Genomic DNA, 17,859 nt, shown 5'->3' on the forward strand with positions numbered 1-17,859 from the left:
TAATTCGAGAAGCGAGAAGCGAGGTGATCGAGTCACGAAGGTTTGAATGTTGTTAGCGAGACGACCATAAATAAGTTTATACAATTAAAACGAGGATGATTTTAAACGATTAAAACGACTTAACGATTTGGAAACGATTTGAAAACGATTTGAACAAGTTATACGAATTGGGTTAACGATTGGTTTTTGGCTAGTGTTTAGATAACGGGACGGGTGTAATATGGTGAAAACATGGTAGATACGCCGCTGGTACTTCTTATATATAAGTGTTTTCAATATATTACATACCGTGGCGTTATTTAGTTCACTTGGGTAAACGATTTTGAAACGATGTCACACAAACGATGTTTTCTAAAGGTTATAAACCATACGAGTTTTTAACGAATTTTTACAAGATGCTTTACAAGTTGGTTTTCTAAAACAAATGTTTTTGGGTTAAGAAACATGGCTATGGGATTTTACAAACTATAACCCACTTGATTTGAGTTGGTTAACTATGTTGCAATACACTTTTCAAAACAAGGTTTGTATTTTGACTCTTGTAGTCTAATAAAGTACTGCAACATATAAACGAGCCATGATTCTGATACTCTTATAAAACCTATGTACTCGCCAGCATTTCTTTGCTGACTAAGTTTTTACATATGTTTCAGGTGTTGATGCTTGATTGATTTCTAGGATGCATGCGTCACATAGGATCTGGACAAGGCCTTAGTGATATAACAACTATGATAGACGATATAAAACTTGTTTGTTCTATGTGTTAAGACAATATAATGTTCAATCTTATCAATAAAACAAAACTATTTTGTATCCATGGTTGTGAAACAATAGCTTCTGTTGCAACACTCCCCGACGTTTCTGCCACGGTTTGTTGTCCTACGTGGTCGGGGTGTGACATGATTACTCTTACCCTTTTAGTCCAATTGTCAAAGCGTCTACAATTCGTATTATTATGACCATTGTTGTCTTGAATAATTGGAAGTTACACCAACTTGATGTTAATAATGCTTTTCTACTTGGGAACTTAAGTGAATCTATTTATATGGAACAACCACCGGGATTTCTTGACCCGCAGTTTCCAGATCATGTTGGTAAACTGAACAAAGCTCTTTATGGGTTACAACAAGCTCCACGGGCCCGGTTTCGTAGACTAAGTGACTTTCTTAATCGTAGTGGGTTTACCTCCTCTCGGGCTGACCCATCTTTGTTTATTTTTAACAAAGGCACATGTGCTATGTATGTTCTTGTATATGTTGATGATGTTATTGTGACAGGTAATCAAGGACACAAACTACATGCATTTATTAAAGCTCTCAACACTGAGTTTGCACTTAAAGATTTGGGTGAACTTAGTTACTTTCTTGGCCTTGAGGTTGTTCACATGAATCAAGGTTTGTTTATACATCAAGCGAAATATGCTACCGATGTGCTTGAACGAGCTCGTATGATGGATGCAAAACTGGCGGCCACACCTCTCTCATCCACGGTCTTGTTTTCCTCAATGGGTGACCCGTACCATGATCCGACTTTTTATCGATCCATAGTTGGTGCACTACAATACTTAACTATCACTCGTCCTGATCTTTCATATGCCGTGAATCAAGTGAGCCAATTTTTACATGATCCAACAATACAACATTTTCAAGAAGTCAAACGCATCCTTAGATATGTTAAAGGCACGATTTCATATGGGCTCAATTTTACCAAACCAACAAATGTTAATATACTTGGGTTCACTGATGCGGATTGGGCCAAGTGTCTAGAAACAAGGAGGTCCACCTATGGTAATTCTATCTTCCTTGGTGGCAATCTTGTGTCTTGGAGTTCAAAGAAACAACCAACTGTGTCTCGCTCCAGTTGTGAATCTGAGTATCGGGCCATGGCTAATACGGCGGCAGAAATTATTGGTATAACTCATCTTCTAAGTGAACTTGGTGTCCTACCTACAAAGTGCCCAACGCTTCTATGTGATAACCAAAGTACACTCTTTATAACTCAGAATCCAGTTGCTCACAAGCGGGTTAAACACTTGGAACTTGACTATCACTTCATTAGAGAGCTTGTTGCTTTGGGTAATTTACTCACCAAGTTCATTCCATCCAAGCTTTAGGTGGCAGACATTTTTACGAAGAGCTTGCCTAGACCGCAATTCGAAAGCTTTCGCTCCATGCTCTGGCACAGTCTACCACCGTCTCGCTTGAGGGGGGATAACAACCTATCACATTCCTCCTAATACTCAAGAGTCTCCATAATTATTCATTTATTCACATAGATGTTTGTTATTAATTTTACATTTATTCTTTGCCTATATGTATGTTCATATTGTAACTTGTTTTGTCAAAGTGAGAGTTATCATTTCCTACAGACTTGCCTTGTTCCATGTCATGTTTCTTAAAATACCCCGAAACCATCAAAGACGAAACAAAAAAGCTCCATTCGGGCATAACCTCAAACAGATTCTTCCCAGCCTTCTTCTACCTGTTACTCGCATACCCATCAACCATAACACTCCAAGTAACCACATTTTTTCAGAGACAACGGAACCTAGTCGAAAAGATTCCTTGCCATCTCAGTATCTCTTGTTTTAGCCTACCCTGCAATCATTTCAAGCAACGAAACCGTTGTCCGATCAGACATCTTTTCAAACAAGCACAACGCGGTCTCTGTAGCTCCATTCCTCGTATATTCACTAATCATGGCATTTCATGTGACAACCATGGGCGAAGGATAATGGGGGCGGGAGGGAGCGGCCGACCCCCCGAACTTTTCACTCAGTAGTGGAGAGCATGTAGTTTTCGTATAGAAATTTTTGGTTATATACGTTTTCAACAACCCGTTTTACAGAAATTTTTGGGTATATACGTTTTCGACCCCCCGGTCGGAAATCTCAAGCTTCGCTACTGGTGACAACATTCTTCCCAGGCATTGCATAGAATACGTGTTTAGTGTTGAGATATCTATATTTTAAATGAAATTTTGATGTCTTTCAATTTCGTTTTTCTTATACTAAGCTTAGAGATATAAGATATATCTAAAAAAAAAACGACATTCCTTTTTAAATATCTATTTCTTTTTGGTCTAAGACCATGCGTAGTGGTTGGGGTGAATAATGCCCCACCCTTGGGCGTTGTCCGCCACGTGTCGTCCTAGTCAGCAAATGGGCGTTTTTTTCTAAAATAGTTGTAGTGGAGATGTGGGCATTATGTCAAAAGCAGTGTAAAGAATTAATAAATAAAAAAACCATGAAAAAAATTGATTGGCTAAAAAAGAAGAGGGTTACATATGATTGGGTATTCAAAATGGGGCTTTGGCGCTGTTTTTAGAACGTCTGGGACAAAAAAAAACCAAAAAAAAAAAAAACGCTCAAAAGGGCCATGACGGGAGCGTGCTTTGGCGTTTTCGGGCAAAAAAACGCCCCAAATCCACAGCACTACGGGTGGTGTAACAGGGCTCCACAAATTGATCCTGTTTCCTAAAGCTCCACTAAATCCCACTAAATGCTGTTGAATGGGTCAAATAGGGGACCGAAGAAATATCATAAATATAATTGTTGGTTATACTAACTGAAATAAAAACTCCAAATATACGATCAATTAGAAACATTAAAGTTACACACTACAAGCATTGTTTGCAAAATGCTATGTGCTCTCCGAGATATAGAAACTTTTAGCATTTTACCATACTGACCAAAATATTCTTTCTACTGAAGAAATAACCCGTTGATGTGGCCTTACGGATTAACATTACCAATATGACATAACTAATCCCTGACAATTACTTGATGGTAGTAATTGTAATTATTGATTAGTTTAAGGGGCAATTATGATTTCCTTTTAGGTACCTTTAATAGAGAATGTAAAGAGGTTTCATAACCTACCATCACTTATGATCATTATATATTGATCATTGGTATTGATAAAAAGGTATGAAAAACTCATTAAGAACACCAACACTAAAATTCTCTCTAAGGTGATCCATCAACCCAAGGTACCATAACAGGAATCATGGCCTTATCTTCGTCTTCAAAGATGACCACTCCCACAAGTAAGTGTCTCTAACTTGGTATCTATATTTACGTTATGATTGAATAAACATGATTAGGTTTTATATTTTGACCCATGTTTATAGATATAATCAACATGTGGTATCAGAGCAATGTTGATTATATCAGGTTGATCATATAAATCGATTTGTTGCCATGTTTTATGTTTCATGATCTTCTGACCTGCAAGTTGATTTAGAAGTTAAATCATGTAAGTCAATTTGTTAATAATATCACGAGCTCTTTTGAACAATTCAAATAACTGGCAATCATGATGTAATAGCTTTCTTATGGAAGTAAAATATATTCATTTTCAAATGATTCATTCTGACACTCTTGATAACCGAAAAATATGGCATACAATCCAAAACAAAGAATTATCATTTTAACTATATTTACATCATCTTGAATTGCAATTGATGGTGATTTTAATTAGTGACATATTTTTAATTGTGTTTTGTCTATTGGGTTTCACAATACTCTATTGCAATTCTTTATTCAATGTGATTAATCAATGAATTAATGGTATATTAATTTTATATTTATGGTATATTAATTTTATAAATGTATGAATCAATACTATTAATTCTCACATAAATAATTTTAGTCTAAGCAACGTATTAGTTGCATTTCATGAATTGAATGCATGAATCAATTCTATTAATTCTCACATAAATAATTGATTAGAATGATTTTTCTTATGAATTACTAAATACTAATATATATCTGTCTTCATTCACGATTATGATTATTGGAAATTTTAGTTCATATATATGAGCTATGTGTGTTGAACCTTAATTGATGGGTTTAGATTGCTATGATGTGTTTTATATACGGTTAATTGATCAGTCATTATATTTAAAATTTAGTGCCTTGCCTTATGTCGATGGCTATCAAAACTAAATTATATATATTTGTTGGTGTGAATCCTATCTCCAATTTCGCATGGCTCATTTAATTTATGAAATTAATTAATTGACTTTTTTGTATGATCCACAAAAATTATATATTAAGCTTTCGCATGTGATATTTTGTATAAATTATTTCTGCATAAATTTTCGCATAACGTTTATACGAATTCGCATGCCTTATGTTAACTTTTGGAAGCCTTATTTTATTTGGTTTCGTATGACCATAACTTGCGAATGGCCCAACTTTCATTTATGTCATTTTATGTTATTATGTGTATTATTGGATAATGAACCCAACAACTAATTGTTTAATGACATACATAGTGAATTATTAGCCTAATTTACATAAATATTTCATTTTTGGCCCAAAGGTGTTATGTTATATTTATGTGTTTTACCTTATTGTGTATGTATGTTCATCATGATACATGAATTTTGGTCAAAGCCAAAGCGAAGCTAGAGTTCATGTAGAACATTGAGACAGTCTATATTTATGTGTGTTCATAATATGTGAATTTTGGTCAAAGCCAAAGCGAAGCCAGAGTTCATGTAGAACACTAAAGACGGTCTATTATTTATATCGTTCATAATGCTGAATTTTGGTCAAAGCCAAAGCGAAGCCAAAATTTAGGTAGAACATTAAGCCGAGGTTTATTATTTTATATCGTTCATCATGCGTGAATTTTGGTCAAAGCCAAAGCGAAGCCAAAATTCAGGCAGAACATTAAGTTGGTTTTATTTATTTATGTTCATAATACATGAAATTTGGTCAAAGCCAAAGCGAAGCCAAATTTCATGTAGAACAATAAGTCAGTGTATTATGTATGTTCATAATGCATAAATTTTGGTCAAAGCCAAAGCGAAGCCAGATTTATTATAGAACATCAAGACAATTTGTTATTTATGTACGTTTATAATGTCTGAATTTTGGTCAAAGCCAAAGCGAAGCCAAAATTCAGGTAGAATCTTAAATTAGTCTGTTATTTTGGTGTTATAGTAGACTATATCTTCAATATAATAATTTGTGTGTGCCTTACTTGATTACCCCATAATGTAAATCACTCCAAGCTTCTTCTTAGGTTTGTATCTCATCTATTTCATCCACTCTAATTTCAAAACCTAAAATGTTTTACTTACTAAAGAGTTTCTACAAAATTTGCTCTTGTTATTTTGTTGATTATTTCTTAAGATATGATAATCCTACTGCTCTTTTCTGATAAAAGTTTTCCAGAAGACAACTAGAGTATGACTAGTGGGATAAGTCAACCATTATATCTCTTATGATAATCAAGAACTAACTTATTTATTGCTATCATGTGAGCTATTCTAGATTCTAAATTTCCGAAGACTAATTTGTTTTCTTTGGAAGAATCAAAATAACTCCTAAGATGCATGCATTACTCTAGATTCTTACTATAAAGTTAGTGGCATATGCGAGTACATCATGGTGTACAATACCATGACCCATAATTTAAAGGTTTACACATGGAAATCAGTACACTTTTCCGGTGCATTACATATAACTTTTCCACCAATACCATAAGTTGCCTTAAGAATCAACTATACCACTCAAGAGTACCAAAGGAAAACGAGTGTGTTGATTAGCAGCATATGTACAGGAAAAAGAATGCATGAAACTGGAAAATTAGATGCTGTTTATCTCACCGCCACTAAACCTTAAAGGAGGATACTTTTAAGATTCAGTGATAGTGTACAAGTACTATTTTCAGCTATAAGTTTCTTCAAAAGGAAAGTCTCGCTGCAAATTTGTGTCATTAAACCAGGCATGAGCATCGAGACTATCCATTATTCAATGGAACAACTGGCTAACATAAGTAGTCAGAAATTTATGATATTTAAGTCTGCTAATGATGATATTCCAATCAACACATGACGAGTTGACTCTAGTTCTTTGTGTTTCCTTACCAGAAATCAACAAATAATTAATATGAGAGTTAGTGGCAAAATTTTATGTTAAGACTATAAGAACCATAATAAACTGTTTTACAATTAGGCTTTATGATACCTTATATATTTTGTAGATTATTCAGAATTTAGTATCAATATGAAAGCTACATTATGACAGTTGTGAGGTTTGCATGGTTAAAACAAAGTCACTCTTACCTTAAACTCTCATATTATTTGTCATCTCAATCTGGATAGAAACCTTATAAGATAGCACTAGTTGATGCTACACTTTTTCACAACCTTTTGTTATCATGAAAATGAAAATTTAACAAAAGAAAAACGAGACTTACAAATTCCATCCATTAAGACCAAATTTCATGAGAAATCATGACTAGGTTAATGAAGGATGAAATATTATCAAATCTCATTCTTAGTGACTTATGAGCATGTGTTATAAGCCTTAATATTTAAATGGCTAAGGGAATAAATTAAGTTCCATTAGAAGTTATATTTCATTGGAACTTATCTCAAAATAGAATATTCAGACATAATTCATTTATCATAATATTTACTTGTATTTAATATGTCTTATATGAATAAAGATATTAAAGAAATTAATTCATGTATACTATGATTCCTTCTAAATATGTCCTCAAATATTTTATAACATCTGGACATTAAGGAAATCAAGTCTAACATATATGAAAGGTTCCCACAACACGTACATCACTGAAACTCATCCTGTAGCATTCCTAGAGATCTAAAAGGTTAGTGGGAGCATTAAGTGTCTTTATCTTAACTTGCGAGAGTTGCAAGAGGTAGGGGAGTGAAAGCTTGTTGTTATATCAATTTGTACCTCTTGTACAAGACACAGCTCCTTCACAACTTTTCTCTTTAAGAATATACTGCTACTTTAACAAAAGTTTCATTGTTGCTCAGACGTGGGCACAATCAGATTTCTTGCCATAATTGGAATCCTCAAACAGAGAAACTACAAGGAGTAACTTCATTAATTTGTTACTCTATTAGAATTTATTGGTCTCCTAATGTTGACCATAAGCATGCTAAATTGTTAAAGATTTCTAAGTCAGTGGGAACAGTAATAGTCCTTATCAGGACTTGCAAGAAGTACAAGAGGCGGGGGGAAGAGACTTATTAATTTTTATTCCGATTACACCTCTTGTACACCATACTCCACCAACTCTTACACACTTAGAATCTTGAAAGCGATAGCAACTTAATCAAGAGTTAATCCATAAATCTGAAACTCACTATACAACCCAATAATCAACTACGGAGGTCATATAGGTTTAACTTTGATGATTATGTATCCTACTTGACTGAAGTTGAAATGGATATCGGAAAGTTTACTGATTCTACCTTTCCTAATTAAGCCATTTGCGTTAATCAATTTTCTAAATGGAATAAAAATTATTTTAGTAAAATTAATTTTTTGTTTAGAATAATGTTTGTTATCAAAGAATCATCTTACCTTTTTGCAAAAGTTTTCTTTGAGGATCATTGTTGTTTTAGTAGCTTATAATCTTTTGTAGCTACATTAAATGGATATTAAAACAACTTTCCCTAAACAAAGACTTGCATGTTCAAAACAACCTGAAAGTTCTAAACTGAAAGGTCAAGAACACTTAGTTTCTAAGTCGATGAAATTCATATATGGGTTGAAGCAAACATCAAAATGTGACGAAATCTTAATGCAATTCTTTTCATCACGAATTAAGTGGATTTATGTGTACCAACCTCAGGATGAGTGGGAGCAATTAATGTAAAATTATCCTTATATAGATGACACTCTTTTGATAAGTATATGTTACATAAGTCAAATAATTTCTCACACATATTTTGATATAATGAATCTCGGAAATAGCACTTACGTGAGAGATATCAAAATATACCGAGATAGACCCATTGGGGCATTAGTTTCATGCCATAAGCTTTACTCTAAAAGTGGGTCCTTACATATGTAACAAACAATATTGCTCTCATTAAGAGGAAAAAATAATAAATGAGATTACTTCCTTATTCTTTGTTAATTAGAAGCCTTACGAAGGTTCAAGTCTATGCTCGTTTAGATATTGCTCACATTGATGAACAATAGACCACTATAGATTATTGTGAAGCATCTTACGATATCTTTTAGAAACGAGAAAGACTGTAAGACGAAGTGAGAACTCAAACAGGTTAATTACTTTTCCTTTGAATGTCAATTTCGGGGTATATCCTTACGTCAGCAGATATAATTGTCTCATGGAGAAGTCATAAGAAACTGATAAAACAACATAAATTATAATGACATAATATGTTGTTAATTAACAACGCAATTATCACTAAGTGTTGTTGAAAACTTATCAGTGGACTCATAAACTTATGAACTCCATATAAATACTATATTGAAGATTTACTGTGAAAAGTCAGCTACCTTATTTCCTCGAACAGTAACAGTTCGAGAGGTGTTGCATTAAACTTCGAAACAAAATTATTGTTCGTTTATGAACAAGAAGAGGAAACTAATTATTTGTATCGAATACATTACATTCATGATATGCTTGCGGATCCGATAACTAAGGTCTACACCCAAAGTCTTTTTAAGAGCTCATAATAAAGACGGGTTTTACTAAAGGCCTTACATAATAGCATATCGTACATATGAATGATTAGTTATTATTTTTCCTCAATTATACAATTTGTTTGTCTATAAATACATATGTGCACCTAATGACGTATAGACAAGAATTATACAAATTAATTTTAAAGGGCTTACCTTAGTCATTTTGGTCTTAAATTTACGTATGTTTTGATTTGGGGTTGTAACATGATTAATGGGGGTCTTGAGTTGAGAATAACTCAATGACTGTATTTTTCTTTTGCAATTTCAATTTGAAACATCGATTAATGTTTTAACTTGGCCAAACTTACTTATACTTATCACAAATGATCACTCGGCCAAGTGGGAGAATGTTAGAAATAACCCGTTGATGTGGCCTTACGGATCATTTTGTAACATTACCAATATGACATAACTAATCCCTGACAATTACTTGATGGTAGTAATTGTAATTATTGATTAGTTTAAGGGGCAATTATGATTTCCCTTTAGGTACCTTTAATAGAGAATGTAAAGTGGTTTCATAACCTACCATCACTTATGATCATTATATATTGATCATTGGTATTGATAAAAAGGTATGAAAAACTCATTAAGAACACCAACACTAAAATTCTCTCTAAGGTGATCCATCAACCCAATGTACCATAACGGGAATCATGGCCTTATCTTCGTCTTCAAAGATGACCACTCCCACAAGTAAGTGTCTCTAACTTGGTATCTATATTTACGTTATGATTGAATAAACATGATTAGGTTTTATATTTTGACCCATGTTTATAGATATAATCAACAAAAACTCCACAAAGACACATAAATATAAGTTGAGTTTTTTACTAAAGTGAAGTTGGTGGAAAAAGTATTTACCACAATAGTGTTGTTTCAAAAATATTTACCAAAATAGTGTTTTATTTTATTTTATTAATTTTCACTCCTAATCTCATTGGATAACCTCATTTTATAAAACAATAATGACTTAATTATTTTTTTTAATTTAAGATAACTCTTTTCCTTAACATAAGAGAAATTGTTAACCTCATATGTAATTATTTTTTTTCCTCTAACTAATATAAAAAATGTTTGTTACTGATGTAAATAAGCACGTAAGTATTTGTTTTTTTTCCTTAGAGATGCAGAGAAAAGTAAATAAGTTCATTCAAGTATGTTTGATATGCATACTCTGATTTTAAAGAATCGATGTAAAATAAAAATTACAAGAACCATATGAAATAAATTTACAATATGAAATATGGTAAGATTATAACAGGTTGATCGGAATTTGGATTTTAATAGAATTTAACCCTATTAATTTCAAACCGGCCTATTATTCAAAATCGAATTAAATAATTTCTATCTTTTTCATATCTATAGTTACTTTATTGATGTACTGTTGCTCATATTTTTTTTTTGTATGTTTATAGTGAAACTATAACATGGATAAAAAGAAAAAAAACAAATTAATCTCTTTACAGTTCAGAGAAAAAGAATCTTCAAATTTATTTTCAAATGTGAAGTTTCAGGGTTCGATATTATAAAGTGTTTAAGGTTAACAATATAACCTTTTTTAATAAAAATATGATCAAGCCAATAATTAATTAATGAAGTAAAACTAACCAATAAAATTAGGAGTGAGAAACCATAAAAAAGAGATAAAACACTATTTTGGTAAATACTTTTGAAATAACACTATTATGGTAAATATTTGTTTTACCAACACCACTTTGAAAAAAAAAACTCAAGTTGAGTTTGTAAAAAGAAAGTGATTACATCTTCATCTATTAAAATTAAGAGGCAGAACCACAATGGTTCCTTTGAATTACCCTCACACTATTGACAAGTTTTATATCTTCTGAAGCTTTAATTTTGCTAAATTGTGAGTCTTGTTTCTTCTACACACTCATTTCAACAACTAATCTGATTGCACAATAGAAAAGCCTACATCCTTCAGTTTTAGAAAACATCTTCAATCATACTTGGTCAGATTTCATAAATAAGTTAGGAAAATGACATAAGAAGGCAAGTAAACGGGCAACAAGCTGTGCCGCAATCCCCCTTTTGGATAACAAATCCAATTCTACCAAAAACAAAACTCTAGTTTTTCAGCGTCAAGAAATTGTTGTGCATGACCTTCTGCACTCTATCCAGGAAACCGAGCTTCAGTGGCAATAGACCCAAAAGTATCAAAGGGAAAGAAGACATGTTGATTCTCAGCACAAGCTTATTCATGCTTAGGTACTTTCCCTGATTCTGCCTTTAACACAGCTTGACCAGCCACGAAACGATTTTCCCTAAGACCAACAAGGAGGGAAACCCCAGTAACATCCACACAAGCGTGTGTCCCATCTGCCCAATCAAACACGAGAACATCCCTTGGCCGAAGAGTGTCAGGAAATTCACAAGGGCCTTTTTGCGGAGATTCCCGCCCGCTTAAGTACATCACTAGGGATGGCAATCGAACCCGATGGGTAAACTCGAAATCCGACACATTTGGGGCGGGTTTGGGGTCGAATAATCAGGTTTGGGACTAGTTTAGATTTTTTTTCACGGGTTTGGGACGAGTTTGAGATTTGGTGATATACCCGTTTACCCGACCCGATTACCCAATAAAGTGTACCCGTTTACCCCATTGTATACCCGACATAATTTCTTTTATGTTTTTAAATATGTATATATATATATATATATATATATATATGATACTTTCATTTTTGATACATATAGATAATTTATTTCATATACATTATAGCTATCTGATATATTTCTATAGTGATAATATTAAATGGGTTTACAACGGGTGATTATCCGATGGGTTTACACTCATTATTTTATACATTTTTTTTATTTCATAACTGATTTGTTGTTATCCAATGGGTTTTGGGTCGGATATATACAACGGTATTTTTTTAACTAACGGGTTTACCCAAAACCCGTGGGTATACCCAATACCCGACGGGTATTTACCCGCTAGAAAACTGACGGGTTTTGGGACGGGTTTGGGACAACCTTATCTAACCAGGTTTGGGTTTGGGATTTGGTTTTGGTTTTGGTTTGGGTTTGGGTTTGGGTATGGGATTACCTAAACCATCCCAAACCCGACCCTTTGCCATTCCTATACGTCACATAGGACATCCATGACCAAGTCACGTCTGTATTTGAAACTCGGTAGCTCCTTGCAATGGACCGTATGCTCCCCAAATTTATCGAACCAAACCTTGCGGTAAATTGGGCAAGGCTCGTCAACTGGAAACAAGAGGGTCATTAACCGGCATTTAAGGATGGACCGATACTCCATCGCTGGCATGTGTTGGCCTAGACATTTAATGTGGATAACAGTCAGAAAATTCTAAGTATGGGGCCGAAAGACATTCTAACACCGCTTTCTGGTGCACTGATAGGTAAAATTTTTCTCACAAACCTTGGGCGGCTTTATATAGAGGGCACTCGCCAAAGTTGTTTGAGCCTTTGGAGGGGCAGTGTCCTTATTAGCGAAACCGCTAAGATCAAGACCGAGAAGGGACCTATAAAATCTACCCAGCGCACATCCATAATCGGCATCTAACCCATCAATACCACTGTCATGTAGGATATGGTCTTGTAAACTCCAAGATTGTGCTTTCGACGCCACAAAATGCTGATACATCTTCTGTTGAATATAGGCCTAAACCCCATTGAAAATCACCAAAAAATGGACCCCCACAAACCACAATGTCCTCGATCACGTCTCGGAGGCCCTTTTCGAAAATATATACAACTTTCTCAACAAAGACGGGTTGGCAATTACGTAGGCTAAACAACATCTTGGCAACCCCCATACAAGAGCAAAACAAAATGAGCTCGCATTGAGGGTCCCGTAAGAGAGGTAGGCATCTCATAAGTTCCACCGCACATGACGCCCTTTTCACAACCAAATTGCTTATCTAACAGGCGTTCCGCCTAACACCCCCCCCCTCCACGAGAAGTTTCACACCCAACTCTGGTATCCCAATCCCACTAGGGACCAACGATTCCTTGGCCTTTACACCATTGCATGACGACCCAAAGACCTCAATTTTCTTGATGTTATGCTCAAGCCCCAATAATGATATTCAAAGCTTTAGCCACTTCGACATCGTCTCTTATAATCGTTGCATCGTCCAAGTTCTACGCATGGAAAAGTAAGTTGTAACTATCCTGCACCGGATGAAAGAGAGGGTGCAAAACTAAGACAAAAAGAAAGGGCCCTGAAGGGTCTCATGTTGAACCCTAATAGTGGACCCAATGCAATCGTCCCCAACATATAATCTAGCAGGTTGTCCATATAGGAAATTGACCCATGGGGAGATGGATGGGCATCGGGAATGAATATCCCGAATGAGAGTCGTCCTATCAACTAGGTTGATTATCATCATTTTATGAAAAGAGAACATTATCATTTGTAATGACCAGGCAAATATCGTGTCATTTTATGAAGATACATGCATGACAAAAATCTTCCTATGAAAATCCTATTTTTTGAAAGGCTTTTGTACATCTTTATATGCAAAAACTCTGATTTATTTATTTTTTTTATTTTTTTTGAAAAAAATAGTTTTTAACATGTTCAATTGAACTTTTATGATGTATTTAACTTGTTAAATGTCAAATACGGTTCCTTGGTTCTCACTTTTTTGAGGTTCCCCATGATCGTCACACACACACACACTATATTACAATTAGGCATGAGCAAATGGTATAAAATACCGATCCCATCCGATCCCGATATCGATAATCCCGATCCTGACATGTTTCGGTATCGGAAATTGTATCCACATTTTGGTTTTTTCGGTATGGATACAGTACGGTATCGGTAAAATACCGACTTTTACCCTCAAAATACTGATACCGTACCGAACTGACATGTTTCGGTATCGGTATCGGTATCAAGTATTCATGAAATTTCGGGATCGGGATTATCGGTATCGGGACGGGATTGGTATTTGCTCATCCCTAATTACAATAACCCTACCTTAAATTAATTTTAATTCATACATACAAGTTGCACATTTAAAAAGGATAACGCCTCGTCACAAGCAGTGGCGGTCCTAAGATTTGTTTCAGTGGCGTCATTTTTTCATGTTAAGATTTTGACACCCGAACATTAGAATTTTCGGTTTAGTCGTCATTAGGAATGGGTCAGCCTGAAGAACATAATAAAATACGATATCATAAAAAAAAATATGATCATTACTCATTAGAAAACAAACATTACAAATACGTTGTTGTTCGAATTGAAAAGAAAACATTACAAATTTTAAATACGTTGTTGTTCGAATTGAAAAGAAAACAATACAAATTTTAAAGTTGTTCCCTATGATATATAACAAATACAAGAATCGTTTATATAATTACCGTCTATCCGGTTACGCAAAATTCGATTGCAAGTTTATTTTCATAAATACTGTGGATAACGATATCACAATTCTAGTCATTACAAGTTAAGACAAAGTCAATTGCATCTATATTGCTAGGCATTAGAAGATGCAAAAAAAAAAAAAAAATCCTTGACGATGGGGACAAGCTTTGTTGTCTTATTGACAATGCTCCAGGTCCACATCGATCATCATCGACGCTAAAGAAAGGCATAATGCAAAAACGTAATAATTCTTTATATAGAAGTCAAATAACAACAGCTTGGGTCATCCTTTAAATAGAACTGGGTGCTGTGAAGTTTATCATTTTCAATCGATAATGAAGTGGTTTTTCTCAGCCCACAAAATAACCCAACATTTCCTCAATTCTCAACGATATCATCTTCATGGTGGTTCTCGTTGGCCATCTTTATCCATATATTCTGGTCACTATTATAGCAGCTCGAAAATTTTAAATGATACTGAATCCTCACACAGGTTAGCAATGGCAACCTCGATCATTTTATCGTCTAAAAATGAATTCGTTTTAAACACGTATCTAATGCATAGATTGTGGTTTGTTACTATGTTTGTAGGTTGGCTAACAGTAATAAGACTGAAGACAATATTAAGGATGTAGACCTTGAAATCTTTTCAACAGAAACTATCAAACCATTTTCTCCGACCCCTCATCATCAAAGAACCTTTAATCTCTCAATTATAGACCAATGTATGTACGATGTGTACTCTCCATGGATCTTATTTTTTGCTAATACGAACAAGGAAAGTGTTACGGATGTAGCCAAAAGATCCAAACGTTTGAAAGAGTCTTTATCTGAGATTCTAACAAGATTCTATCCTCTAGCTGGAAAACTCAAGGACAACTTGCAAATTGTATGTAACGATGAAGGAATCTATTATACGGAGGCTCGAGTCAACCAGACACTCCAAGATTTTCTACTTCATCCAGATGATGAAAAAGTGAAAAGGTTGACGCCCAAAACACCTGGCATCACAGAATCTTCCATAGGAAATTATGTTATGGGCATTCAGGTAATTAAATTTTAATTGGGTCATATTGTTATATGTTAGAAAATTTAATATTTAAGTCTTTGATAAACAAGTTGAACTTGAAATATGTATGCTAGGTGAACATTTTCAAATGTGGTGGGATTGGGCTTTCCACGAACACATCACACAAGATCGTTGACGCACATACATATTATGTGTTTATGAAAGCATGGGCAACAGCTTTTAGAGGCTCACAAGAATCTGTTTCACCAAGTTTTATTGCTTCTGAGATCTTTCCTAACAATCCTTTGTTAGAATACTCGGTGTCTTCCAAGTTATTGACCACCAAATCACTTAGTACGAAACGATTTGTGTTCGATTCTACGACTTTGGGTATACTCAAGGCACAACCAGTTGCCAGCACTAGCTCAACACATCCACCAACTCGCGTGGAGGCCACAACTGCTGTAATTTGGAAGGCTGCTGCCAAAGCGGCATCAAAAGTAAGAAATTTTGGTCCACAATCACCTCATGCTTTATTGTCAGCAGTGAATCTCCGACAAAGGGCATCACCTCCTTTGCCTAAGGAATCCATTGGAAACCTTATTGATGTAGTTTGTGCAATCTGCTTTCCCGGTGGCCACCTTGATTTGCCAACCATGATGGGTGATTTAAGAGAAGCAATAACAAAAATAAATTCTGATCACATCGAGTCCAAGAAAGGGATAAAGGGGCGTGAGACATTTAATGAGATATTAGGGAGATTAAACCAACTGATGGATGCAACTGCCGAAGAAGACCGCTTAGTGGCTACAAGCTTTTTAAATAGCGGAATGTATGAGTTGGATTTTGGGTGGGGAAAACCAATATGGTTTTATGTTATGAATGCTAGAGTCGTCCGGAAAGTGGCGTTGAATGACACGTTGAAGGGTGGTGGTGTTGAAGCCATAGTTACATTGAGTCCGGATGAAATGGAGATATTCGAGCATGATTCAGAGCTTTTGTCCTATGCCACTGTCAACCCTAGTCCACTTCGATTTGTTCCTTAAATGACATAGATTTCATCTTTCTTTTCTGCTAGATTAAATTATGACATAAAGTTTGTTGCAACCGAGAAAGAAGGACCAATGTTCATGTTTATGTTGGTAAATGAAGATCCAATAATATCACACACTTAGTTTTATTTTTGACTATGTAATGCAACACCAGTAGGTTAATTATGATCATCCCATTTGTCGAAAATAATCATCTTATTTACCTTTCAATTCTGCATCTACTTCCAGTTTAAAAGATCAATAAAGTGTGCCGACTAATTATCATTTTTCTTTCTGTTCTTCTATTAAACCACCTCTGAATACCAACAAAGTCAAGCATGGTTGCATGGGAATAGGTACTTTTTATTTTTTTATTGGACAGTGACTTATTTTCTACACTCTTAACAGATTACGTGAAATATATGTTAATCATATATTGATTTTGAAACTACTGTCGGTGTTAAAAGTGTATATAAATTCATAAATCATCCCTTTTTTAATATTTGTGTTTACAGCTAGCTTGATTACAGTCTATTTATGTTCTTCAAGCCTTGCCATTCAGTTTAATTAGCCAGGTTAAATTAAGATGTTACAAGTGTTCATTTGGATTACATGATTTTATTTGCCAAGGTTATGATCAGTACAAATTAGACGACCTTCATCTATTGATGTATCCGTTGGTGGTCCCTCTGTGGATCAGGTTAGTGGGAATAGGGTTGTGAGTAAAGACTTCACCTATAGATTACCTATAATCACATCTGGAGGATCTCCTTTAATTAGACACATCACTAGCGCATCACCGGTCAACCAAAAGAATCATCAGGTCATGTTGTTATATCACCAATGGATTGGCGATAAACCTTTTCCATCGGATCATGGGTAGATGTTTCTCCAACAGATCAGCACCGCAGCTTTGACATACAGATGATCAACCAACAATGAAACTTTTTCTTGTAAGGTA

At 34.6% G+C, this 17,859-nt stretch overlaps 2 protein-coding genes across 2 annotated transcripts; both read left to right on the plus strand.

Annotated features, from left to right (window-relative positions):
• The first annotated feature begins 955 nt into the window (after positions 1-955).
• On the plus strand, positions 956-2,113 carry LOC110880568 (uncharacterized mitochondrial protein AtMg00810-like). Its single transcript, XM_022129093.1, has one exon. It carries the CDS (start codon positions 956-958, stop codon positions 2,111-2,113), a length of 1,158 nt encoding a protein of 385 aa, XP_021984785.1.
• A 13,342-nt stretch (positions 2,114-15,455) lies between these two features.
• LOC110936017 (vinorine synthase) lies at positions 15,456-17,129 on the plus strand. The gene is made up of 2 exons (XM_022178366.2): positions 15,456-15,906; positions 16,002-17,129. Exons 1-2 carry the CDS (start codon positions 15,586-15,588, stop codon positions 16,911-16,913), a joined length of 1,233 nt encoding a protein of 410 aa, XP_022034058.1. The 5' UTR covers positions 15,456-15,585; the 3' UTR covers positions 16,914-17,129.
• The last annotated feature ends 730 nt before the right edge of the window (positions 17,130-17,859 follow it).

This window comes from Helianthus annuus, chromosome 1, assembly GCF_002127325.2.
Source record: "Helianthus annuus cultivar XRQ/B chromosome 1, HanXRQr2.0-SUNRISE, whole genome shotgun sequence".
Taxonomy (NCBI): Eukaryota; Viridiplantae; Streptophyta; class Magnoliopsida; order Asterales; family Asteraceae; genus Helianthus; species Helianthus annuus.